The sequence below is a fragment of the Pseudonaja textilis genome, chromosome 7 (assembly GCF_049901715.1).
Source record: "Pseudonaja textilis isolate UNSWEBS1 chromosome 7, rPseTex1.2, whole genome shotgun sequence".
In the NCBI taxonomy this organism is placed as follows: domain Eukaryota; kingdom Metazoa; phylum Chordata; class Lepidosauria; order Squamata; family Elapidae; genus Pseudonaja; species Pseudonaja textilis.
This window is the reverse complement of record NC_141996.1, coordinates 37,306,955-37,332,402: the sequence shown is the minus strand read 5'-3', so window position 1 is coordinate 37,332,402 and position 25,448 is coordinate 37,306,955. Positions and strand designations below refer to the sequence as shown.

The following is a 25,448-nucleotide window of genomic DNA, read 5'->3' as shown; positions in this document are numbered from 1 at the left end:
AAGGCAGTACGAAACCTAAAACCATCCCTATATATTGGCCCCAGTGGATTATGTCCATACTTCTTTAAAAAGTTCTCCTCTGACATAGCAGAACCCCTAAGCATTATATATGATATATAATTCAGAACCAGCTTCTTACCAAACCTGTGGTCCTTAGCTTCGGTCATCCCTATTTTCAAAAAAGATGACCCCAGCCTGGTTGAAAACAACAGACCAATCTCACTGTGTCGTGTTACATGCAAAGTCATGGAATCAATCATTAACCAGTTCATCACCCTCCACTTAGAGTCTAACAACCTACTCTCCAAAAAACAATTTGGTTTCAGGAAAAAAATTGCCCTGCAACCTACAACTCCTACACTGCAAAAACATATGGACTACTCTACTCAACCAGGGTAAAGCAATAGATGCAATTTACATAGACTTCTGCAAAGCCTTTGATTCATTGGTACATGACAAACTACTGTTAAAACTAAACTTTTACAGCATTTCCAGATCCCTTCATAAGTGGATTACTGCATTCCTGTCAAACAGGCAACAAATACCATGTTTCCCCAACAATACATCCCCCCAATAGAAGACCCAACATGTTTTCTAGGCATAAAATGAAATTAAGGCCCTCCCCCCAAATTTAGGCCTATTTTAAAACATGTGAAATGAGGGGAAGGGCATGGGCAAACTTACCATTAGGAGTGCCCCACGGGCAGCCATCCCTCCCCACCATCCACTTGTAATGGGCGATCATGGCGGAGCATGGAGAGCTCCCTGCTCCTGCCAAGCACCTTTGCTGCAGACCCGAGACCTTTGGCGCTCGCTGCTGTTGCTTTCCCTTCTGCCCATGCTGCCACCGCATTTGAAGCTGCCACTTCCACATTTGGAGCACTGCCTCCATTTGGAGCACCGCCGCCACATTTGGAGCTGCCGCCGCATTTGGAACGCCACCGTCATTTGAAGCACCACTGCCATTTGGAATGACACTGCTACTCCAAATGCACTCCAAATGGCAGCGGTGCTCAAAACACAGCAGCAGCTCCAAACGCAGAAGCAGCAGCTCCAAATGCAGAAGTGGCAGCTCCAAACGCGGCGGCAGTGCTCCAAATGGTGGCGGTGCCCCAAACGCGCTCCAAACAGCGGCGGTGCTCCAAACATGGAAGCGACAGCTCCAAATGTGGCAGCAGCATGGGCAGAAGGGAAAGCAACAGCAGCGGGCACCGAAGGTCTCGGGTCTGCAGCAAAGGTGCTTGGCGGGAGTAGGGAACTCTCCACACTCCGCCATGATCATCCATTAGGAGTGGCTGGTGTTGAGATTGCCCACGGGACTCTCTAGACAAGGATGCAAGGGGAGGAATTAAGTCACCCCCGAAAAGATGGCCTACCCGTTTTTTCAGGGCTCAAAAAAAAAAAAGACCTGGCCTTATTTTATGAGAAACATGGTAGTAAAAATAGAGAGCTCTATATCAAACCCTGCTCCAGGCAGGGTTCTAGGACACACACTCTTTATATTCTATATAAATGACCTTTGCAATCACCTTATAAGCAATTGCATCCTCTTCGCAGATGATGTACAACTATTCAACACCACCGACATGCTACTGTTCTTCAAAGTGACCGTAATTATGTGTCTGAATGTTCAAACAATTGGCAACTCCAAATCTTGACCAACAAATGCTCTGTCCTACACATTGGAAAAAAAGCCAGTACACCAAATACAAACTAGGCGGATATGACCTCGTTGATGACCCTCACTCTGTCAAGGACCTAGGAATACTCATATCTAATGATCTATGTGCCAGAGCTCACTGTAACAGCATTGCCAAAAAGGCATTAAGAGTTGTAAATCTAATCTTATGAAGCTTCTCCTCTGGAAATATTGAATTGCTAACTAGGGCATACAAAACCTTTGCTAGACCAATACTTGAATATAGCTCATCTGTCTGGAATCCACACTGTATATCAGACATTAATACAATTGAGCAAGTCCAGAAGTATTTCATGAAAAGAGTACTACACTCCTCTGCTCGCAACAGAATACCTTATATCACTAGACTTGAAATTTTGGGCTTGGACAATCTTGAACTATGCTGCCTACGGTTGGATTTAAGCATAGTACACAAAATTATCTGCTACAATGTCTTACCAGTCAATGACTACTTCAGCTTCAACAGCAACAATACAAGAGCACACAACAGATACAAACTCAATGTTAACTGTTCCAAACTTGATTGCAGAAAGTACGATTTCAGCAACAGAGTGGTCAATGCCTGGAACTCACTACCTGATTCTGCTGCTCAAACCCCCACTCCTTTACCATCAAACTATCCACTATTGACCTCACCCCATTCCTAAGAGGTCTGTAAGGGGCGTGCATAAGTGCACCATTGTGCCTCCTGTCCCTGTCCTATTGTCACCATTTATTCATACTTATTTCTAAATAGTCATGTATTTCCTGTATTCTTACTCATGTTATACCTATTATCTTGTAAGCGATTGACAAATCAAATCAAATCAAATAAATAAATAAATAAACATCATACTGGAAAATGAACAGCATTCAATAACCTACCAGAGAAGTGCAGGGACAAATATGAGAGACATGCTAGAGGTTATGATGTGGCTGGATTAAAAATGAAAGAATATCTATCTGCTGATGTGGTCAGAGGCAAAAAGGAAACTCAGTGCTGTAAAGATATATATTACTGATATCTGAATCAAGACAAACCTGATATTCTCACAGCAGAAATGTCAAGATTCATCATTGACATTCTGGGGTCAGTGGGCCATACAAGACACAGGAAGACCAGGCTTTCTACATTATTGGAAAAAAATCAGAGGAAATTAAATACCCACAATTATTTTTAAAAGGGTGTCAAAGCCAGTAGTGGAATTCAAATAAATTAAGAACTGGTTCTCCACCCTAATGATTTCTTCTAACAATCAGTTCACCAAACTGTTCAGAAAGTTAACAACCTGTTCTCCCGAACTGGTGTAAACTGGCTGAATCCCACCATTGATCAAAGCCCATACTCTGTTACAGTTCCCAAAATTATTGAACAATGGGTTTTTGGATAATATTTAGATATTTATAAGTCTTTTAATTTTTAATTGGGACTAACCCAGAAGTAAATGAAAGATGGGTAGCTGTATAAATGTTTAAAACAAACAAACAAATAATTGTAATAACAAGTAGATATCTACACAGAATCCAAGACAACACAGCAACATTACCATGATCCAAGTACATGTACATCTGCAGACACCGTGGAAGTTGAATGACTCTAGCATGACTTGCAAGACCCTCATGACAGACCTCTAAAACGAATCATACTAATGAACAGAAGTTGGAATGATAAAGTTGGACATAAAGTAGCATCTAGAATAACAGGAAATATTGGTCTTTGTATATGAAAGGCAAGCTCACAAAATTCTGGCTTATCTAAATAAGCAACGCAAAGAAACTTAGGATAATAATTAAATGGGAAATATAGTGATGTCAGAAAAAAATTCAAAAATCAAGATAATCTTTTAGGCAAAAGTGGTTCAATAAATAACAGTTTGATACAGTGGATAAATTGCTGGGGGCTAGAAAACTGAGTTCTTGGCATCCCTTAGGCATGAAAGCCAACTGGGTGACTTTGGGTTAGTCATTCTCTCTAACTTCAGCTACCCCACAGGGTTGTTGTAGGAAAAAAAATAGGATGTAGGAAGATTGCATATGTTTGCTGTTTTGAGTTATATAATTGTAATGAATTATTAGAATTATAAATAATAATTACATAATTAAATATATAATTTATTAAATAATGAACCTATTGGAGAAAAAGACATAAAAATGACACAAATACATGGAAGAATTATATAGAAAATCCCCAAATCAATGGTTTCTATAAAAGTTTGAATACTGAACCATAGCCAGACATTTTTAAAAATGAAATTCAATTGCCTCTAAAAATAACAGCATAGCCGCAGAGTACAAAATGGATTTGCTTTGGGTTCCTTAAATTGAGCATTTTCAATTAGCAGGACTCAGGAGACAGCATAAAATCAACAAGCAACAAATAATAACAGAGGAAGAGCCCCAATTTACAATGTATTACATCACATAGAAGGCACCTATAGAAAAAACATTACTGAATTGGAACAATTTCTTTCCATCTAGCATAGAAAACAGCTTTGTTTAGTAAATGTGTTCCTACCCTAATGTGATCCATTGCAGCTATTTTGTGTATTGTGTACAACCCCAGTAAATAAATTTTAGGTGTCTCATTAATTTCACGGAGATTTTCTGTATGTTAATAGCCACCATTACATTTGTTGGACAAAAGGGTAGCTTTTGTCAGAATTCCTCTTAGAAATTATTAAAATTGCTTCCAATGACTGGTGGTTTTTAGTTTTGCACAGGTGGTGTTGCATTTATGCCACATGTATCAGAGATATTGTGTGTATCAAAAAAGAGTTGGAGGAAGAATCTGCAGCTGCAGGTGCAAGCAAGATCAGAGAGCAAAATCTGCAGATAAAGAGATCTGCATTTGGAAAGGACAGACTTGACATCAACAAGGGCAAATCAAGACAAATCAACAAGAAGTCCTCTGACAATAGTCCGTTAGTACTACCCTTTAAAGAAGAATATCAGAATATCAGAAGGTCTACATATGATGGAAGTCAAAAAGCTGTTGAGCTTAGCAACTAAATATAGAAATTGAAAAACAATTACAGCATCCTCGAATCATACATTAATTAATGGAGTTATAAGATAATATAGAGTACTTTGAAATGCCCCCTGGTACATTTTGTGAGTGGTAGTTATATAGAGTAACAAATGACAAAACGAGTCAGAATATAATACCACAATCCCTCATCCCACCTTCCCAAGCATATAGAGATTCTTTTGAGGATTAAATAATGGTTCTAGTGTATTGTAGACTACCATGACATGAAAATCAGAGGCTGATGATTTTGATATTTGCAGCCTAGTGTAACACCTTTCTGTTTTATATTGTGGCACCAAGTAGGATACAATAGTCTACTCTCCCTGGAGCTATCCATCATTTTCTCTCCTTAAACAGAATAATTACAGTGGAATTATTAAATTTGTCATTTGTACTTCTATAAGTGTCTGGTTTGGTACAGCAACTAAACAAGGCAGGTACAGACTACAACAGATAGGACTGCAGAAAAACCAACTGCAATCAACCTATCTTTCATAGAAGACCTGTATATTGAATGGGTCAGAAAAAGGCTGAAAAAATAACTATAGACCCCTCATATCCTGGACACAAACAGTTTCAACTCCTCCCTTTGGAGCGCCGCTATAGGGCACTACATGCCAGAACAACTAAACATAGGGCAGGTTTTTCCCCTCATGCCATCGTTCTGTTGAACACCTAATTCTCACAGTTCTATCTTATGTCTAAGTATATTCATCCATGTGATATGATTGTAGTAGTATTATTATCCTTCTCATCTTCTCTCCTACCTGGTCTTATTAGTATCATTATTATGATTATTACTAGTCTTACTTTGCATGTAGACTGAGAGCTTCTGCACCAGAGACACATTCCTTATTTGTCTAATCACATTGGCCAAATAAAGTATTCCATTCCATTAAACCAGAACATATGGTTGCATTAAAATTCCACTGCATGTTTTTATTAACACAATACCTCATAAACACTACTTTGAAATATGTTATAGCTGTTAGAAGGATTGGACAGTTGAGAATTATATCTTTAATAGCTTAACTTAACTAACAAAAATATTGTAAAAGTGAATATTCAGTGATTCCATTATCTTAAACAAACATTGAGACCCAGCTTGGTGGAGTGGTTAAGGCATCTCAGGCTAAAAACCAGAAGACTGTGAATTCTAGTCCTGCCCTAAGTACAAAATAGATGGGTGACCTTCACCCAGTCACATTCTCTGAATCCTAGGTGGGAGGCAGTGTCAAGCCACTTCTTAAAAACCTTACCAAAAAAACCTGCCAAGACTTGTCCAAGCAATCTCCAAGAATCAGACACAATTGAACTTATTACCCTATTATCTACTGAAAGTTCATAACTATAGTACCAAGCTAGCTAGAAAATGTAAATGTTATTGTTATGCTGGAACACAATGTCCATTCAGCATACTTCTATTTGAATCTGGCTTTGACTAACTATGTTTTTCTTTGCAGCACTTGATATTTTAAAGTACAACATCACTCATTTCAAAATTAATAAAAAGACTTGGTGTTGGCATCTACCTCCTTATTGGGAATTGAAGCAAAAGGATAAATGCAGAACAGTTAAAGAAGTAATACAGCTACGGGATAAGATGGGTGCAGATAATCATTGCAAATGTTAACTCGTCTAAATAAAACCTTCACTTAGCAGAGGTCCCTAGTTTTACTGAGCAGAATTCCCATTATTTTTGCTCTTTTGAATAAATTTCCAGCAGTCACTTCTGTCAATGGGTATTTACCTCACCTCAATTCTAACACAGTCATTTAATGAAACTAAGAAAACAACTCCCCTGAGTAGACCAAACCGGTATGAAATAATAAACAGGCTAATCCTAGATTAACTAGGTAAGTGTGGGTGGCTTCAGTTGAAATGACAATACTGTTTGTCATCCACTTTCTACAATAGAGTTCATTATAGAAACAAATATTTTCCACTGACTCTTGAGGAAAGTAGCCAGAGATACAAATACAAATCTCAGTAAACAAAGAATGAAGCAAAGGAAGGAGGGGAAAACTGACCTTTTTATTGTAAAAACAGCACGTGACCTGGGTAAAAAAATTTTCACTGCTTAGTGTACATATTACAAATCACTACAAAAAGGTGAACTGCACCAACAAATAGATGACATGTGGAAACCAATTATAAGAAATATGATTGTTAATTCCTATTTACAGTGCCTACCTAAGAATAAGCCCCATTGTCTATTTATTTCTGAGTAGTTAGTGAGGATTGCTCCACAAGTAAGCATAAAAAGAGATAAGGCTTCTTTAAAAATCTACTGTGCTTGTACTCAGTGGAAGATTAAGGCTCACTGGTGCCCTAAGCACTGACAAATCTTGCCTGCCCGCCTCCTTTGTACATACTGTACAAAGCCATATTCTCAACTTTGTGGTGCCCCCATAAAGGCCTGGTGCCCTAAGCACGTGCTTAGTCTGCTTAATGGTTAATACACCACTGCTTGTACTCCTGTGAGTTCCAAATGTTTTTTTCTGCATCATTTTCAAAACGTGCAGAATTATGATGTATTTCCTTGTATATATTTCACTACTTTTTTCTTTGCAGTTTTTCAAATTTTATTGCTTAAATAACTCTAGAATCTGATTGGGAAAATAATGCATGAATAAAAAAATAAAAAAATGCCACTTATGGACACTGATGCATGAATGATTATGTAATCATATTTTTTCCTTCTGTGTGAATGCCAAATTTGTTCCAGAGGCCGCTCAAACCTCCAAACACGGATTTCAGTGGCAAAATTCTACTGAATTTATAATGAAATTTAACAGCAAATATTGGAACTATGGTCTAGTTCATGGTTTCATTTCACTATACTCCAACCTTTTGCCATTATACAGTATATAATTTTAGCAAAATTATGTACCGTAAGAACAGTTAATCCTATAAATGTCTCTTTCATGTAATTCTGATTAAAGCAGGAAATAGTTAGCCAGAAATTTATTGTGTAAGAAATTACTATAATTATGACTACATTTTTCAATATATTTTCATGGTTTCTTAATGTAATAAATCAGGCCCCTAAAATATTAGACTTGTAACCTTTCCAAGGAACTCAACTTGCTGAATTCAAATAGGCCTTGCAGGAAGGTTTCTCTCCTATAACAGATGCTTTAGATCAGGTATGGTCCATAGGCTACATGAGGTCCTGGATAGTTAATAATGCGGCCCCCACAAGATCGTAATATAGTTTTTTACAAAGAAGTTTGTTATTCATATACATTAACAATATTATATATTTTATATGCAGTCCAAGACAATTTCTCTTCACTCAATGCAGCCCAGGCAAGCCAAAGGGTGGACAACCATGCTTTACAGCCTTATACTAAAGTTTTTTGCAAAAAGAAAAAAAACTAAAGTATACTTTATTCAGGACTGTCAAACTTGTGGCCTGTGGGCGAAATGCGTCACACCTGGTTCAGCAAAGGGGGGAAAAATTATGATATGTCATGTGACACCACCATGACGACATGAGTTTGACATTCCTGTTTTAGATAGTATCTATAGTTAAATTGCACATTTCTCTGTCAAGTTTCTATATCATTTGTTAATGGGTAATAACTATGACTGAAAATTCTCTATTCATGAACATATCAATTAAATATCTTTTTCTTAATATATTTTATTTCAAAGGATTTGAATCAAATAGTGATTAAATGTAAGTAATTTAGCTTCATTTGAAAAAAAAGCAAAAATAAATTGAAATTCATATTAATTAATATTTAGCAGTTTTTCTCTAAAATGCCTAGTATAATAAATATTACAAGAAATGCTTTCATCATCATCATCTTTAATCACTTGTAATACATAGATGTGATGAAGAGATCTCGTATCTCAAAGCTATGGTTTTGCTATACATGAAAAATATCAAGTAATTTAGAAACTTCTCATCTTTAAAGAATTATGAATGCAACCCATGAATGCATAAATTGGCCCGATTCCTCAGTTATAAAGGTAGCATGGTCTACCCCAGTGCTGAAGCCCTCAAAATGGGGAAGATGATTGGGAATTATAGTTCAATAACAAAATTATAACTAAAGATTACTGCCATCCTCTTTTCAGCTGACCAGATTATAATTATGCTATTAGTTACTAGTTTTAAAAATAAGAAAAACAAAAGCCATATTTAATTTTTGTTTATTACAAATGGATGCCATAACTCCATTCTTGCCCATTTTAACCCTTCAGATCAATAAAGAGAATCTACATTGTTCATAGATCACCCTAAATCATGATGTTATACAACATGGTAAACCTAAATTAAAACATGTATCCATGTGCTTAATATAGGTAGTCCTAGAATTATGACCACAATTGAGCCCAAAGTTTCTTTTGGTAAGTGAGACATTTGTTAAGTGAATTTGGCTCCATATTATGACCTTTTTTGCTACAGTTGTTAAGTGGATCTCTGTAGTTAATAAGTTAGTAACCCGGTAGTTAAATGAATTTGGTTTTCCCATTGACTTTGCTTGTCAGATGGTTGCAAAAGGGGATCAGATGATTACGGGACACTGCAGCCATCATACATAGGAACCAGTTGCCAAGTATCTGAATTTTGATTATGTGATCATGGGCATGCAGCAAAGGTTGTAAGCAGGGGTGGGATTCAAATTTTTAACAATCGGTTCTGTGGGCGTGGCTTAGGTGCTGGGCATGGCTTGGTGGTCATGTGACTGGGTGGACATGGCTTGGTGGTCATGTTATTGGCTGCACGTGGCCAACTCAATATCACTCACATCGAGGCACGCATCTCCTCTCCTGGCCTCTCATGACTGTGGGGATGCTGCAACAGTCGTAAGTGTGAAAAATGGTCATAAGTCACTTTTTTCATGTCACTGTAACTTTGAATGGTCACTCCACACAAGCAAAGTACCAGCAAAGGAGGAAAAAAAACTCCAGAGATGTTCCTGAGACAGAAAGTCTGGTCCTGCCAAGAATGTAATAAGGTCTAACGGAGAGGCAGTTTCTGTAAGCAACACCAGAATGTTTCCTTCCTGCCTTCCTTAGGCCAGTAATTTTTTCTAACAACTAGTTCTCCAAACTGCTTAGAATGTTAACAACCGGTTCTAGAGAATAGGTGTGAGCTGGTAGAAACTGAATAGGTGTGAACTGGTAGAAACTGAACCCAAGAAACTGTACTTAGTTTGAGTTAAACACAGGTAGTCCTCAACCTACGACCACAATTGAGCCCAAAATTTTGGTTGCTAAGTGAGAAATTTGTTAAATAAGTTTTGCCCCATTTTTTTGCCCCATTTGTTAAGTGAATCACTGCAGCTATTAAATTAGTAACCTGGTTGTTAAGTGAATCTGGCTTCCCCATTGACTTTGCTTGTCAGAAGGTTGTCATGTCATCACATGACATTGCATGGGGCATTACAACCATCATAAATGTGAGTCAGTTATCAAGTATCCAAGTGTAAATCACGTGACCATGGAGATGCTGCAACATCATAACTGTGAAAAATGGTCATAAGTCACTTTTTGAGTGTTGTAACTGTTGTAGCTTCAAACAGTCACTAAGTGAACTGTTGTAAGTCAAGGTCTACCTGTAAATCTGATTTCCCCAAAACCAAGTTCATAAATTTTGCATTGATAAATAAGTTTACTTAAAATAAGAATGATAGTTTTCCGTGAAGCTGATTTCCTAACAAGGCTAAGAGTGACGTTTCAGCCTGGATCTATCTTTCAATTTTCATAATCCAGTAACAATATTAATTTTAGCTATTGACTTTTTAATTTGCAAAACATTTGTCCAATAAATTATTGTTAAAAATAAGAATTCATTTTTTATTGTCTGTTACTTTATCCTTATCTCTTGTTAAATCTGGTTGCATATTTTGAATGAATGAATGAATGAATTTTTTATTGGCAAAGTGTGATTAGACACAAAAGGAATTTGACTTAGTGCATGTGCTCTCAGTGTAGTTTGATATTTTGATTGCCTATCTCTAAACAACAAAAACAAAAACAATATTTTTTTTACATCTTGGATGAATTGATATGGATTGATTGCTTAGTACATTCCTATTATTTGTTTCTGACTGGTTTGTAATTATATTACTGCGATTTAAAAAAAAAGCTGTACAAAACTGACCTCCTGTCAATAAGGTCTGTTAGAAATAATTGATTTTTTTTATTATGACCTTTGACCAATCAATAAAAACAGTAATGGTATGCAATAGTTTATTTTTTAAAAGAAAATAGTAAATGGGCAGCATACAAGTAATCCTTATTTAGCAACTATAATTGGGGTTTAGACAGGGGTGGGCTGCTGGGGTTTGCAGGGGTTCAGGAGAGCCCCTGGCTAAGTGTTTGAAGAAACCCCAAATCCCACTCCTGGCTGGTCCTGCCCCGCCCACCGCTCCCCTCCTAGGAGTCCCACACGGCCCGTTTTGGATGTAGATAAGTGCAGGGCATGCACTGAGGCTCAGGGAGGGTGAACAATGGGTGTCCTGGAAGTTCTGGCAGGCTGGAAATGGGCCCATTTCGGGCTTCCGGAGAGCACCTGGAGCCTGGGGAGGCCATTTTCGCTCTCCTGGAAGCTCGAGGAAAGCCTCCGGAGCCTAGGGAGGGCAAAAATGCCCTACCCACCCACCGTGGTGCAGGAGGCTGACTAGGCCATACCCACCATGGCCACGTCCACCCAACAACCGGGCAGAGAACCCTTTGCTAAAAATTTTAAACCCCACCCCTGGGTTTGGACCTATATAGTTATTCAAAGCAGTCACTAAGTGAAAAAATCACATGGCTGTTGACTGTGGTTACAATTTTACTTCAGTTTCTTTGCTTTTTGACATCAGAAATATTTATTTCAAAACAGCCAGGTAAGCTCAAATTGTGGGGAAATTTTCTGGAACTCAACTCATGAAGAAGCTGGGAAAAAGGGGAGATCTTATAAGTCTTTTTCCACATTCCCACAGTCTTTGGAATGCTCACCCTGGCACAAGAAGAGAAATGTTTGTATTTACGTTCTTTGGAGAGGAAGAGATTACAAGAGAGTAAGCAGGCACAGAATGGAGAATACCTATCAAAAGAAATGTGCTAACCTTAGAGCACTGATGACTATGAGCTACCAGCTGCTTAAAAGGCAAAATAAAATCTTTAGTGTGAATCTTATTGGGGTCTTGTCAATTTTAGGCAGCAGCTGACAGCACAATCTTTTAATCTACTGCTGTAATTAAAATCAGACAGCTGAACTTGTTAATTTGCAGTTGGCACTTATTAGACATGCATTACAACAGGGATCTTCAATCTTGATAGCTTTAAGACCTGTGGACTTCAACTCCCAGAATCCTCCTGCAGTCATGTTAGCTCAGGAATTCTGGGAGTTGAAGTCCACAGGTCTTGAACTTACCAAGTTTGAAGACCCTTGCATTACACAGTAAGAGAATAGCTGCTCAGAAAGAGCTTGCTGGTTTAGTCAATCTCTCTGTTTGGTGTGGGGAGAGAAAAATGGGCCAAGACACTGCATACTAACTGAAACATAATTGCAAAGGTAATAAATAGAAGTATTGGTCATAAAGTTTCTTTTTCATTACCACTGTAATTGCAAATGGTCTCTGAGGCAGTCATTAAATGAGGACTATCTGTTGTAAGATAACATGCCCTACGAATTTTACAGTATCTGTGTGCATCATCTATTTATCTTTTTAAAATGAAATGTTTTTACAATCATTACAGATAAACGCTACTCTACATTGTAAAATTTTCTTAAACACTTCAAGGAGGTGAGGAGTTTCTTATATCAAAATGATTGGGCCTTGAGTTTGATGTAATGTAAAGTAGTACTAGCCTATGGAACGTCACAAAGAAGAGAGAAGAATTCTGAATCAAAACCTTTTATGACAAAGCTAATACCTAATATAATAGCTAACATATTCTAAATTGCAAAGCAAAATAGGTTTTGAATAAAACATTTAATCAGAATTCTCTATAAGGTTTTAAAATGTCAAAAGTCTTAAGATCATCACTGTTATTTAATCATTATATTTGTGTTACTTAAAAATAATTATTGCTATATCACCATAATAAACAGGAGTCACCTTTTAAGGAGACTTATTTCTCCTAACTGATTGCACTATTTATTTATTACTACAATATTTATTGTTTGGTTGTTTCTTCAAGTCAAATCCATTCTGTAACATAGAAAGTGTTGGTCAATATGATTCAGCCTAATGTAAAATTCATGGTGCCCTGCCACACAATAAAAGCTCTGCTTCTATTACACTCAGTGTAATAACTAGACAAGTATTCAAGAATGCGGAGCTAATAATAATCACACTACGTCAGCTAAGACTTAAAATTCTGCATGCTGTAATCCAAACACAGCTAAAGAGTATTAGGTTGGAGAAGGCTGTGCATTCACAGACATTCAAATGCTATTGCTAAAATTCAAATAAATTATCATTTTAAGATCAGCAGTAAAATAGATATGTGTGTAAATCTAAACAGTCTCTATTTAGAAACTTGTCAAAAATGCTTTTAAATACAGAAAACTAAAATCAATTTTAATATTACATGGAAAAGGGTTAGGGAGACAGAGACTTAAAACATTAAATATGTTACTTTCTTTGGTTCATTTTAGGTTTTGAGAAATCTATATACTTAATTCATAATTGTTGGGCATTTAATTTTCCTCTTGACATGTATTTCTTCATGGCATGTACTCTGTTATTTTACTAAGTACAGCGAAGATTTTAAATGAGGTAATAATTTAGGTCATACAATGAATATTCAGAGAGAAATTGTAGATTCTATGTCTAAGACAATTATTTTTAATTGGCTAATTTTCAGGACTGAATAAAATCAACAAAATAGAAACAATGTTTCATTTCTAAGTATATGAGTAGAGAAGAATCCATAGTAGATAATTGAAAATAAATTTAATAAAGCCTATTATTTCTCCATTTTATCTGAGGCACTAATTCAGAAACTATCATGCTTTACTTGTGAAATATTTGTGCATAAGAAATATACACTAAATTGCAATCCCTAAAAAGTTTAATAGGGGTTATTTTTGTGTTATCTTAGAGGACCTTTCTTCCCCAGCATTCATTTTTAGATCTAGGCAAGAGACACAACTGAAGAATCACTTTTTTCAAAGAAAAATAAAGTTATAAGATTTCCAACATACTGTATACCTAAACTTAACCGATCTTCTTGCGTGGCATGGATCAGTTTTAGAAAATTTAAATCTACGGTATCGTTTACAAAAGCAGCCACTTTCACATGGTCATGTGCAAAAGAGGTTATGGTAGCTTACATCTGGGATAAGTATTAGGTAGGAATCACCTGAATTGTTTAAAATTAATTCAAATAATCAAAACACCTTTCAGTATTTTCTCTTTTGTTCTTTAAATAACAGTTTAAATAGAACATGGGTGGTAACAGGCAATCATATACTGTATATAAAGCAGAACATCTGCAGGTGGGCTAAGAAAGCTACTAAAAGTAGGGCTAGGAGGGCAGCTCAAAATTCCCTCTCTTCCTCTACTGCGGTCAAATCATACAAAGATCCTGATAGCAGAGGACAGTACACAAAAGTGTTAGCCCTGAACTGCAGAAATGGCAATACAATGTAGAAAAGAGAAGGAGACTTCACCACACAGGACATGCAAGCTCAGATACATAGCCTTGTATAATAAATTATTAAATTAATCCCAAACCTTTTGAATAATAATCTCTATCTGTGTATCTAAATATCTCTCTCTTTCTCTCTCCCTCCCTCCCTCCCTCCCTCCCTTTCTCCTTCCCTTTCTCTCTCTCTCTGTCTCTTGCAAACACACACATACAAGCACACTTCAAAGTACCTAAGGAACATCAAATTATTTTGGCATTTCAAAAAGCAAAATCACATAAATGTTACTCATCTTCCTAATCCTTGCCAATAAAAATACAATTACAATAATATCAATAATTTCCTGTTTTTAATAATATCCAAAATCAGCTATTTGAAATAACCATTTTGCTTTAATACTACAGCTAGTCCTATCAATTATATGTACACCATACAAGACTATCAATGTTTTATGTTCATTTAGAAAACCCAGTCTTAGTACAGCCTCCCTACGAAAGACATCTAGTCTGTTGCTGAAATAAAAGTAATTAAGTATGCATACATCTAATACATCTAATATTCCACAAAGATTGTTTGTAGATTAATACAATAAATATGACTTTATTGTCATATATGGAAAATACTTCATTTCCTTGGAATGATAGGGCTTTTTTTAACTACAGAACATTATTGTGTTCTTACATCACTAAATTACATGGTCAAATAGCATACAACATTTATACAAACAGCTATGTCAACACTGTATTGTCTACAAAGTTTATTTTTTTCTTATGATCAGGAATTACTTCCATAAAAATATATTTAGCAATTTAATAGTCAATTATTATATATTAAGATCAATTTTAATAAGTGATATATTTAATATATATTTAATACATATAACTTTTGCTTGATAGTTGGTTAGCAATGAGAAGGAGACTTGACAAAATAGAAAACCATCATCTGAATTAAAGTTTACCACACAACACTATGTTTATATTCTTCTCTCTGCATCTGTATCACTGTATACTGAAGGTGTAGTTCGGGAGAACACATGTTTGAAATCAAACGTTCTATATTTTCTTCCCAAAAGGTATTGCATATGATATTGCTTTGATGTTTATAGGGACAAAGTATTTGAAAACCTACCTCCTCATTGTAAACAAAACCGCGTTAGGTAGATGTATCCAAAGCCTATCCTTTAAGATGTAATAGTTTTCAAGAGGTGTCAATATAATTTTAATCAATAATTTTAATAAGCAGAACTAATAACATTTAGTCTTAGAAAACCAGATATTCAAATGTTGACTTTTTAATAACCCAAATTATTACAATGCATAGAAAGTATATTGATGGAAATATATTTCATTTCTTTTTGCTATTATATTTTCTTCTTCACTTTTGGACTGATATGAGCCTTGTTACAATTCAGAAAATGATGAGAGAGAGAGAGAATGTGCATTTGTGTTTTACTTACTGTATTGCCATGTAAAATGAACACTTAAAAATAGACGCCTCTAAAGAAAACTAGCCTCCACCAGTTGAAACTTTGCAATGGTACCATTCAACATAAACACATACAATAGGAATATTTTTTCTTAGTATAGGTAAAAAGTTAAGAGGTATGCATGAAAGGTTTGCATGTGATGGGATCCAGAAGGCTCAAAGCTGTATTTTGTTTTCTTTGCCTTCAGGACATGCAAACAGGACACCCTAATACAGAATGTACGATGTTTGCATGTATCTTCCATATAATATGGATCATGAATGTAAAAGAATAAAATTTGACCCCTTTAACTTCTGTTTGTTTTAAATGTTATCCAGCTCTCTTATAAAGAAGATGAATAGTTAAAACTTAATAGTCTGGAAATTGCAATTTAAATTAAAAAATTCTGATTTATTTTTTAAAACAAATTAATACAACTATGATCTTTTATGTAGTTTAACAAGTTTTTAAAATTTGCAGCATAATTCCAGGCATACTTATTCAAAAAATCCATCATATCCACTGGGATTATTCAAGATGTGTCCATTGGATTTCAGCCATAGAAATGCTTAGGGTTTGAAATGTTGCATCACTGACCAGTGCACTACTAGTAGGTGTACAGCAATGCCGAAAGATACCCTTTTTAGTTCAACATTGTTTGCAAATGGAAGCAGGCTCAAATGGTTTCCAGACCAAAACCACAGGACATTAAAATGTTCTTTTTTAATCCACCTGCCAGCCAGGGTCTTCTCTTCATCAGGTTATAGAGCTTTGCCTTATGAAAAGCACTGATCCAAGGATGGAATTTGATGGGATTTGGACAAAATGTGTAGCTGATTTTTATCAAGGAGACGTAACTACAAGTTTACATAGATATTTCCTTCCTGGTACAAGGAAAATATGACATGCAAGAGAAGCTTTCTCTTTCCTCCATTTTGGGGAAGAGAAATTTTTAAAATAGTTTCTTAGAATATGAAAAGCCTGTCTTACCTGCAATTGGTAGCAAAGCCTGAAGGATCGCATTGATAAGTATTCCTTTCAGCTTCATTTTCCCCCAGGGTTGTAAGCCAGTTGGGGGTGAAGAAGAAGGCTGAAGACCACAATTGAACAGATAGCAGGACAAGGAAAAGACAAGACAAAAGGCTTTGTTCTTCTGATTGCCTTCACAGGAAGTGCAAAGCCCACTGAGATCTTTCAGAAACCACCTGCTGGCAATAAGGTTGAAATGCACACTCTTTTGCTCTACCATCAGAAAATTCAATTAAAAATGGCTCCAAATATGAGTATCTGGAATGATCAGTGGTTGTTAAAGTTTGCAGCAGATTGAACTCCATCCAGCAAAATGGTGTGTTATGCAATCTCCAAATTTCAGTGCAAAATGTCTGCCTTAACTTCACCCACGGTTGCTCTCTGGCACTTTGATTCCAGCCTATAGGCATATCCAGACTCTAAGATTGATCGATTGATTTAATTTGTATTCGCCCATGGTGACTTAAGGTGGCTTACAGAATATAAAACCACATTTAAAACAATAAAACTAATTTAAAAAGCCAAATAAATATATGACATTAATATAGTATAATATAATAAAATCATCCCCTATATGAGCCATTTAATGGACTCCATTCCACTCTGGGTTCCTCAGGCCCACTGGCAGAACCAGGTCTTTAGGGCCTTCCAGAAGACTATTAGAGAGGGCGCCATTCTAATCTCTGGGGGAATGATGTTGCATAGAGAGGGAGCCTCCACTGACAGGGCCATTCTTCTGGGCCTCACCAGGTGTATCTCCCTTGGGGATGGGACCGGGGTGGGATTCTACCAGTTTGCACCTATTCACTAGAACCGGTTGTTAACATTCTAAGCAATTCGGAGAACCGGTTGTTAGAAGAAATTACTGGCCTAATCCTGTAAGGAAGGCAGGAAGGAAACATTCTGGTGTTGCTTACAGGAACTGTCTCTCCGTTAACCCTTATTACATTCTTGGCAGGACTAGACTTCCTGTCTCTGGAGTTTTTTTCCCCTCCTTTGCTGGTACTTTGTTTGTGTGGAGTGACCATTCAAAGTTACATTGGCACTGAAAAAAGTGACTTATGACCATTTTTCACATTTACAACTGTTGCAGTATCCCCACAGTCATTAGAGGTCAGGCAAGGAGATGCGTGCCTCGATGTGAGTGATACTGAATTGGCCACGCCCAGCCAATAACATGACCACCAAGCCACGTCCACCCAGTCACATGACCACCAAGCCACACCCACCAACTAAGCCATGCCCACAGAACCAGTTGTTAAAAAATTTGAATCCCTCCCCTGGATGGGACCCACAGCATTCCCTGCCTCTCCACTCTGATGGGTCAGGTAGATGTGATGAGCAAGAGACGGTCTTTCCTTTGCCACATTTTCTTCCTAAAAAATATCTTAGGGTACATCACCCATGCCCTGGCTGAAAATGTCAGTGTGGGCCTACTCAGGCCCCCCATCTTTGGATTCTTGTATGTCAGGAATGATCTTTTCAATTTTATGTGTACTAGAAATATTAATACAGTTATCTAAAATACTTTGTTGTTGGTGATTGTCCAGCTGCTCTTTTGTTGCACTTGTTGCCACCTAGATATTGGGGCAGGGATTGATAATTTACCTCTAAAGATAGGCTATTTAAATGTTATCATATAAGCTTATTGTTAGCCTATTGGCTAACAAATTTTGTTGATGCAATAGTGGACTCTGGGCACATTACTGCTAACTGGAGCATGAGCATCACAGTAATGCTCTTATAGAATAATGGCGATCCAGCAGATTGCCCAAAACTATTGACAAATTTTGCCTCCAACACACACAATGAAAATTTTTGAGTGTATCATCAACCAGTGCTTACATGACATCATAAAAATCAGTACCAATCCATGTGGCTTTGTCAAAGCCTCTAGTACTACTGACCCCATCGTTGCAGTTCTCATGCTTATAGAGAAACATTGAGAAAAAGGGAAACCTTTACATTTGGCTTTCCTTGATCTTGAAAAGGCCTTTGACCATATTCTGCATCAGCTGATTTGGTATGTGATATGTGACCACAGTGTGCCTGAGTTACTCTTGACATGGGTCCAGATGCTGCATGCAAATACCAGCTGCCACATGAGATGCACTGTCAGCCTTTCTGACAGCTTTCCTGTGAAAGTTGATGTTCATCAAGGTTCAACATTGTTATGGATATTATCACAACTATGGAACAATTGCCTTTGCCAATTTGCCCTGCACCTTAATATCAAGAAGACTGAATATTTAGAGACCAGCCCAAGCACCGCCACCACGCAAGTCAGCAGTAAAGATCTAGTGAAGACCAACTCCTTCCATTACCTAGGATCCCATCTACAAAGTGATGGCAGTAAACACCCTTTTAAATAAATAGAACATAGTAACCTATGGGAGAATTCCGGCTAAGATATTGAGCTTGGAGAGATGTGGATCCAAGCTGTAAAACTTCTTCCTTCCCCTTTCTACAGAGAAGGTTCTGAGTGGCCTGCTTTCATTTGTTCTTTCCAGAGAGCAGACATCTAGGAGCAAGTTTTCTTTGTTCTGATTCCGTTCTCTTTTATTCTTTAATTACTATCTGAGCTTCTCTCAGTGTATGGAATTTCATACTTTTACAGTTCTAGCATATTATGGCAGGAGATTATGGATACTGATATTCACATCCGGAAGGGACGAAATTTGGAAAAGAGCTGATTATTTACAGGCATGTAATACTACCTGTTTCTTTTATGCAATTGTTAATTGTGGAAAATGGTTGGGAGAAAGGTACATGAAACTATGCAGTTTTATCTACTGATTTGATTCACTACAGTCATTTGAAATTCTCCTTAATCAGCAGTTGGTAGAACAACATTAAAAGGTGACTAATACCAATAATTACAGTGTTTCTGAAAATAAAAATACATGTGAGCTTTTCTATGAATATAAAATATATTAATTTAGTATATGTGCTTGCCATGTGCATAGACAAACATACGCATAAAGAAACTTCTGGCATCAGAGGAGCAAATGGAGCACATTTCAGTTTCCATCCACACTTCAATAATGCAACAAATTGGAAATTAAATGCTTTATTATCTATATTTTAAATTTTGAAAAAAACATTGAATTGTGTGTGTATTAAGATTAGGGTTTTAAACTTTTGGTCTAGATAATAATTATAATTTATAAACCTACAAAGAGATGATTATGATAGATTGCACAGTCAGTCAGATGTTTAGACTAAATTTTGTCCACCTATCTAGTCCTTCCCAAGGACCTGGGATAGGCAGAAGTTGTTGCTGGTGTTAAATATATTGTTGCAGGACGTAAGTTGTTCCATTCATTATTTATTTTATTTGTATTAGGCACTACCGAAAGCAATTCTGGGTGGTTCAGAATATATACCAGAAAACCATGATAAAAACACAACACAAGTACATTCAAAGATAGCATCTGGTCACTCAAAAGAAAGAGATCCAGTGAAGGGGCTCCATTCACCCTGTGTTTAGCCCATTTATTTCAAAACACACTACCGTGGCTTATATGCTCTGCAGTTGGAAAAGGGAAAAATATTGCAGAGAAAATGAGTATATTTTCTTTTCTCTTTAACAAAGAATAAACAACATGCAAAAAAAATTGATCAAAGCAAACATAATACAAAAGTCAAAAAATGTATAATTAAATAGATGCAGAATTTAGATGTGATAATAGTTAGGTAGGGAATATCAATGCAAGAAGAATATTAAATTTCTACCAAATGTTATATTTAGAGACAATTTATAAGTTTTTTCATTAGTATATTATCCCACTTCTGATTGCTAAATTGGATAGTTTATCTTCTAAAAACTGGTGGAAAGGAAGTGATCAGGTTGGATCATTCTTTCTTAAAATGTGATAATATTGTAAATCTTAAAAATTTAGAAAAATGATTCATATGTGAATAAAACTAATCTTAAAAGTTGAAATCACAATACAACTTAAATTTTTATTAAACTTTACGAAACCATATATACCCACAAAGTATACTGAATTAGCTTTAGTTAAAATGGGTTATGGAGGCCTACTTTGATATCTAGAATTGTGTCTCAAGATTACATCTGACAAAGAAGGTAAATTAATTTGGAATCCATTCCTAGATTAGAAATAAATACATGGATTTGTGTTGTTATGTAAAATGGTTTTTCTGCAAAAAGTCTGTATTTTAATTTTATGGGATATTTAAACTAGAATAAACTTTTATTAATATAAATACAATTTATTGCAATTCTGAGAGAATTTGTTTGTATTCTAAGTCTTGTGTGGTGTGCTTGTTTGGGTGGTTAATGGCAATCACAAGTTTAAAGACTTTACAGGAAGTGTATGACTTCTCAAAAAACAAGCCTTTGTCAGAACCAAGTTACATTTATAAATCACTCATCTATTCTTGCCCCAATGAATCAACGATCAACACTCATAAACTGCTATTAGGAATTAACTAATTGCCTTTGCAGCAGATTTTTCTCAGGATATTTGATATTAATGGAAGACAATATGAATGCCTTTGTCACCTGAGAAGAGGAATAAGACGTATAAAAATTACTACAGGGAGAGACTAAACCCGCAAAGACTCCAGTAAAACCTGGATTGTATGTAGTCAAAATTAACATTTTTAAGTCCCAAGGAGCAGAAGCAAAACTAACACTTAACAGTTTCTCTCACCAATGCTCTCTCAAAGGCTAATGGGTTGTATATAAAAATAAAACTCTTGAATAGCCAAATCAGGATTTCAACTGAAAAGTCACAGCCAAACCTGCCTCACTGTTTACCTGTGTTGGTTGGTTTCTCCTTACAGGGAAGTTTCGTTCAATTCTTATTAGGTTCAATGCACTAATCTCCTAGAAATTCCACATTTACTGGCAGGGAGGTGTTAATTATTGCATTCTAAAGGGATTCTCTCTCTCTCTCTCTCTCAATCTCTCTCTCTCTCTCTCTCTCTCATTTCGGAGAACTTTTTTCATGGAAGAGGACTGACACTAATTCTAAATCTTCATAAGATCCACTCCTGACAAAACAACAAACAAATAAGCCACTAGCTAGCCACTTACTTTAGTTTTTTTCTGAGAAGTAGTTGCTCTAGTATTTGCGAACAAAAATAGCAAAGTCTCTGGTATCAAAGAAAAGTCAGTTTGCTGGATTTGGTTTTGTGAATCACCGTCTACTTCATCAGATGTGTGGCATATGACCTGAGAAAAGAGTGTGTGGTGATATAGTAAGTTTCATTTATTAAGTTTGCCAAATCAAGTTGCTAATAAAAGTACAAATGCAACAGTTTCATTTTCTTTTTCTTGTAGCAAGAAAAAATGGACTCAATCTTCCCTTCCCAGGGAACCCACACTTCTGAATAAGAATTTCCCTCGACTTTTCCTTATATATATATATTTTATTTGTTTTTATTTATTTTGTCAATCATGTTTTTAATAATAGATATAATTCAGAACATGATTATGAGTACATGAAATGGGTACAGATAAAAGGGGACATTAGGACAGGGACAGTAGGCACGTTGGTGCTCTTATGCATGCCCCTTACAGACCTCTTAGGAATGTGGTGAAGTCAACAGTAGCTGGTTAAAGGTTAAATGTTAAAGTTTTGAGGGTTTGGGGAAGAGACCACAAAGTCAGGTAGTGGATTCCAGACATTGACAACTCTGTTGCTGAAGTTGTATTTTATTTGCCCCTGCCCTCTGTAATATTCTCCCACTGAAAGTAAGGCCCAGCCCCCATACTCCTGGCCTTCCAGAAAAACCTGAAAACTTGGCTGATACTTGGCCTGGGCCTCAAAAGGGCCTGGTACATTGGGTGGCTGAATGGATGGAGAAGATTGCCAATCCCAGAATGCCCATCATCTTGGTTTTTATCTTTTCCATTAAATTCCTCTAACTTTAATTATCTGGTAGGACTTTTTTTAACATTTTATCCTACTGTAAACACCCAGAGTCACTGTATCAGTTAAGACGAGTGGCATAAAAACTCCAGTAATAAATGAATAAAAGTTAAGGGGGCCCACATGGAACTCATCCTTCTACATACCTGAGGAATAGTTAAATCAGAGGATTAGACTAATATGACAGAATCCACACTCAAAAAATAATACTCTGCTCTTCATATATGACTACAAATACCGTTGAATTTCATCTGAAAGCTGAAAGATTGCCTGCTAGCTTTCAGATGAAATTCAAGGATATGGGTAGTCATATAGAAAACCTTTCATGGTTATTTGTGGGACTGCCTCAGTGCATCTGCCTTTTCTACCATTAATTCTAGTACAATGGGTGTGATGCGGGTCCCTTCATTAAAATTATGTTAATGTAGAGGAAGTACATAGATACCTTTGAAGAAAATTTACAGCAACTGTTAGGAAAATGTGACCTTAGTTTGGGAAAACAAGAAAAAAGAAACTCAAGATTGTTGCACCTTAATTCTCTTTGGTATAGGATTTTTAAAAAAAGGAAAATGCTGATAGGTTTTCTGTTATTATAGCCCATATTAATCTAATTCTAACATTTCTATTTTTGAGCTGGGGTACCTTGAAGGTCTGACAGTTGAAAACACTTTCTGTCCATAACCATTCTTGCTCTGTGGAATAGCATCTCCTCTGAAGTCTGTACTGTCCTTACTCAGCCATTATTCAGGAAACCTAAAAAATGTAGCTTTCTCACTAGACTCTGAGGTAGGGTGACTTGTTTGCCTATTTAGAATTAATGTAATATTCCTTGGTGTTCATGGAGATCCCTTACTTAGTATAGTAATATATAGTTTTTCAGTTATTTATTGCTATTTTTCTACTTATTTTATTGTTTTACTGTAGTATATTTCATCTAGATTCACTTGAACAGCTTCAATCAATTGAAGCAGCTTATAAATTGAATAAATTATTTAAAAAATTTAAAAACAGGCAAATAGATTATCCAAGAAAAATATTAAAAACTTTAAAATGCTTAATTCCCTCAGTGTTCTTGAAAGACATCCTGTGCATTCCATATTTAGTTTTCAGCCAGAATTTGCACCATATTTTACTTTTTTTAAAAGGCCTGGTTGATTTGATTCCCTTTACAAACACACACACACAAAAACAGGTGACCTTAAAAAAAAATCTTAGCAGACAAATTGCTGACATGCGATCTTTCCTTAAAACATTGTTATGAAGTATTTTATTTATTTTATTTGTCAATTGCTTACAAGATAATAGGTATAAATATATACATAGTTATGAATACATGAAATGGGTACATATAAGAAAAATAAAAGAAACAATATGAAACAGTATTAAGAAATCCAAGTGATAACCAGAGTTGCTTTTGGTGAGATGGGTGGCTACATAAATTTTATCAATCAATCAATAAAATAAACTGTAGAAACTTGAAAAAAGTTCTAAATATAGAAATGGTCTGTAAATACAGAAAACACCCCCTTTTTAAAATAAATGTATTTAAAAATCATGGTTCATATAAAAAAAAAATGATTCAGAAAGCATGGTACATACTAACTTTATTTTTTGCAGATGATTCATGCTTCTAAAGTTTTCCATCCACTTCACTTTATTATACATTAAGCATAATAAACAATTCAAATTCATTCAAGGAATAGTTGTTTTCATATTATTTAACAATGCAATAATTATATAAAATAGATTGTTTATATATATTGAAAATTCTACACTTTATCATAGTAAAAAATCTCTAAGTCACTTTGGTTATTCAAAAAGGTAGAAAAAGCTGTTAATATAAATTAAATGTATTTCCAAATATGCCTCAGCCAAAGTGATAACAATATAACAAAGGCAGCTACTAATCAGCCTCTTTTACTGTCTGTAAAGATTATAACTCAATTTGGATTAAATTGGAAAACAAAAGAATTCTAACATTACAAGAATACGACTTACAAATAGGGTGGCATGCCTTCTTGTGGAACCCGAGTAGTAAAAGTCACTCATATTTCAGAGACATACTTTATGCAAATCTTTGATAAAAACCTGGTCTGATATTAGGAAAAACCATTATATTAAAGTTCCCTTATGGTTGTCAACAATGGAGGCAATGTTCCACCCTAATACAATGGACATCAGTAAAAAGCTCAAATATCACCAAATTTTAGACAAAGAAGGAAAGCTCAAATCGACCCAAGAGTTAGAAAACCAAAAAATAATGATTGATTGTTGGTCCTATTTCCAAATAGCAATAAGATATGAGAAAGATTTAAAAGAATTTGGAATAGAATCAAAGAGCACTAAATTTGATAAGGTCCAGATAAAAATATATCTAAATTATATAATTATTAGAATATGAATTAGCTGAAGAAATTGTTAAAGGACCAATGATAGCGTGGGCAAGAAATTTCGGCCATAATATAGACTTAGAAGACTGGGAAGATATCTGGCAGAGAAGTCTTACAATAACTAAATCTCTGTCTTATAAAGAAAACTTATATAAAATGATATATAGATGGCATCTAGCACCCTCCAGTTTAGCAAAAATATATCCAACATCTAATCCAACCTGTTGGAAATGCAAAGGGAATCATGGTACCTACTTCCATCTCTGGTGGACATGCCCAGTAGTCAAAAATTTTTGGATTAAAATCAAAACTTGGTTAGAAGAAACTGTCCAGGGTAGATTGGAGTGGGAT

General features: G+C 35.8%; 1 protein-coding gene across 1 annotated transcript in view; it reads right to left on the bottom strand.

Annotated features, from left to right (window-relative positions):
• Window positions 1-16,942, bottom strand: part of CD247 (CD247 molecule) — a 31,818-nt gene extending 14,876 nt beyond the window's left edge. Inside the window, exon 1 of the mRNA XM_026700718.2 lies at window positions 16,766-16,942. Within this exon, the coding sequence (XP_026556503.1) occupies window positions 16,766-16,823 (58 nt within the window). The 5' untranslated portion in view covers window positions 16,824-16,942. The remainder of the gene's footprint in view (window positions 1-16,765) is intronic.
• Window positions 16,943-25,448: the final 8,506 nt, after the last annotated feature.